The sequence below is a fragment of the Propithecus coquereli genome, unplaced genomic scaffold (genome assembly GCF_000956105.1).
Source record: "Propithecus coquereli isolate 6110/MARCELLA unplaced genomic scaffold, Pcoq_1.0 Scaffold81, whole genome shotgun sequence".
NCBI lineage: Eukaryota > Metazoa > Chordata > Mammalia > Primates > Indriidae > Propithecus > Propithecus coquereli.
In genome coordinates, this window is record NW_012154285.1 from 3,476,708 (window position 1) to 3,479,750 (window position 3,043).

General features: G+C 53.0%; 1 protein-coding gene across 1 annotated transcript in view; it reads right to left on the minus strand.

Moving 5' to 3' along the window:
• SETD8 (SET domain containing (lysine methyltransferase) 8) overlaps positions 1-3,037 on the minus strand; it is a 15,098-nt gene extending 12,061 nt beyond the window's left edge. The window contains exons 1-2 of the mRNA XM_012663570.1: positions 2,886-3,037; positions 1,630-1,786 (exon numbers count right to left, since the gene is read on the minus strand). Of these exons, the coding sequence (XP_012519024.1) occupies positions 1,630-1,786; positions 2,886-2,999 (271 nt within the window). The 5' untranslated portion in view covers positions 3,000-3,037. The remainder of the gene's footprint in view (positions 1-1,629; positions 1,787-2,885) is intronic.
• Positions 3,038-3,043: the final 6 nt, after the last annotated feature.

Genomic DNA, 3,043 nt, shown 5'->3' on the forward strand with positions numbered 1-3,043 from the left:
TATATATAAAAAATTAGCTGGGCATGGTGGCGCATGCCTGTAGTCCCAGCTACTCGGGAGGCTGAGGCAGAAGGATCACTTGACCCCAGGAGTTTGAGGTTGCTGTGAGCTAGGGGCTGAAGCCATGGCACTGTAGCCTGGGCAACAGAGTAAGACTTTGTCTCAAAAAAAAAAAAAAAAACGAAAGAGAAAAATAAATAAATACACCAAACCTATTCAGATCATTTCTACTCCTTTACATTCCTTCTTGGGTGGAACCAGAGGAAATTAAGGCCAGGATGTCATGCATACTCCTGGGAGTGTGTGGTGCTCGTGAATACCATCTGTCCTATCAGTCAGAATCATGGTCAAGAGCCTTTGGGGTCTCCGAAGTCCATCTGACCCAATTCTAATCATAGTAACACCACGAGCCGAATGAGCTACTTTGGTACTATATCACCATTTGGGACAATGTACATTCTGCCCCATTCCCAAAGGATGTGACACTGCCAGCTACCATTTCTAGAGAGAGCCCCTTCCCCACCCCTACGTGGCAGTGCTAACCTAAGTGCTGCACCTGCAGGGACGAGCAAGGATGTGCACCTCACGGCCCAGCAGGAGAAGAGCCAACACATGGAGCATGTCACACAGCCCTTTGGCATTCATGCCCTTCAGAATAGCCCTGTGTGTAAGGTCAGACTCCTCGTTCTCCCAATTTACAAATGAAAGAACTGAGGCTCAGGAAAGAGCAGCAATCTGCCCAAGCCTCCTTCTTTCTGGTGGCAAAGTTAAGACTGGAACCCAAATCATTTGAAGACCAAATGAAATAACATCACCCTGTGCGCCAGGGGAAATCAAGCCAAGGGTGGGCTCCTGCCCCCAGTTCAGGGCTTCCCTGGCCCCGATTCTGAGATCTGGCCCCAGAGGTCAGGCCAAATCATCACTGATGACACTTTCTGTTAGCGAACACAAGGCTTCCTTGTGTGGAGCTGCTGGCAGCCAGAGGCTCTGTGTCTTTCCGACAAGTTTTAATTAGAAGGGAGCATGGTGAATTGGGGAAAGCTCACACACCCCACTGCAGCTTTGAAAGGGAATATTTGGATTAAAGCAAGATTTCTAAGAGGTTTCAGTTAGTTTTGCAGGTCCAGGCAAAGTTTTCACTAACTGTGTATTTTCTTGTTCAATATTCTAACTCTAAATCTCATTGCAGAGCATGCTGTTTCAGAGAGTAGCACTGAATGCTTGAGTGGAAAGAAACTTTAGAAATGGGGTCAAGGCCAGCTCATAAAAGGGAAGGAAGTCAGTTCCCTGCAATCGCCTGGTCTGTACAACCTGGACTCATTATTTCTGCACTTTTAGCACTTGTGAGCCTCTCTAAGTGCACGTCAGGTATATATTTTTGCAACTTGGCTAGAAAATCAAGCTTGAAGGACACGCTAACTCTTGTGAAAGCAGGAAGAACCTGTCAGACCGACAGGGCACACACCCTGGAACAGGCCGCTCTTTAGCAGCAAGACAGAACACGGTTCAAACCTCTTGAACTTGGAATTGAAGAGGCTGGATAAATATATACTATATACACATTCCTACGGAGAAGAGGTTTCTGTAGCCACCAGCTGTGATTAGAACAAGGCCATTGTGGAGTCTTACCTTCTCGTTTCCTGTAGATTCCGGCTAATGGTTTCCCCTGGCATTTGACATCATGATGTGCAACTGAGTTCTCTTCCTGAAGGGGGGAACGCATTCCAGAGCATTTGTTCGGGCTCATGTAGGAATAGATCTTTGATTGCCCGGTAAACACGTTCTCCTAGAAAGACAAATACATATTCTGAAAGAGGCTTGAAAAAGAAGAAGATCCTATAGCATTTAAGGGAACAAGGGGACATGAGAATACAAAAGACAAAAAACAGACATCATCATCTCTCAAACACTGGGCTACTGGGGAATGCCAGCCCCAGACCTCTCAGCGGAGCACTGGCAGGTTTAGGATCCAAGGTCTAAGTCAATGTGTTTTTGAACACATTGGTCTCTAATTTCGGTCACTAAGGGGACATGCAGCCAGCTGGAGAACCAGCTGCACCCAAAGGTCTGTATAGGAAGAAGACAACCTACCAGCAGCCGGGAGGGTCAGAATGACCTGAAGGGCTGGGCCAAGCTTAGGAGTTAACTCCCCTGGCAGGAGCCTTGGTGACTCTAGCTTAGAAACAGGCCTCAGGGAACCTGATTAAGCACTCGGCCCGAGGGCACCTGCGAGGGCTTGTCAGAACTGCCTGAGCCCTCTGCCCAAGCCTGGCCCCTCTCAAATCACTGCGGCCCAGGAGCCTCCCAGGACTGCGGTGGGAAGACTTCTCTCAGGGTGACTGGAGGAAGCTAATGAAAGCAGAGGCTACAGCCAGCGCATTTAGGGCGGTCACTCCACTGCAAAACCGCACCTTGGCGTTAGCAAGGGAGTGGGCAGGCCGGTGGGGCGGCTCAGGTCACTGCTGTGTCTCTGGGTGTGGGGCCTCTCCTCTGAGTAAGCACAGACAGGAGGAGGGCTTCCCCAGAAACAATGCTAGAGCCTCGCTGCCTTGCTGAACCATTAAACATCAAGTCAGCGAGACCCGTGACCTCTCCAAGGGACCCGGGCAGGCCCCGCACACCCTGGGAAGGCAGCCACCTCCGTGGAAGCTGGGTCTTGGGGTGTGGAAATGCCATAAAGACACCGTCAAACTTTTCCGAGGTCAAATACCGCCGGAGTCATGGCGGAGCCGAGTGCGCACGCCACTCCCAGCCAGGCAGCAGAAAAGGAAGCTGCCCCAGCCGGGCGCCCCTGGGCGGCGCGGCGGGGGCCGGGGGGCGCCCACGTGCTCGCGGCTCCGGCCCGGCGGGCGCGCCGCGTGAGTGCGGGGAGGGTGCCTGCTTACCCCGTCGGTGCGGGGCCTCCCCGGGCCCCTCCGCTCCACCATCTCCGGGCCCGGGGCCGTCGCTGCCACCGCCGCCGCCGCCGCCGCCGCCTCCACCGCGCGGGGCTTGGACATCTTCCTGCCTGGAGAGGGGGACCCGGGGGAAGCGGGGGAGGGGG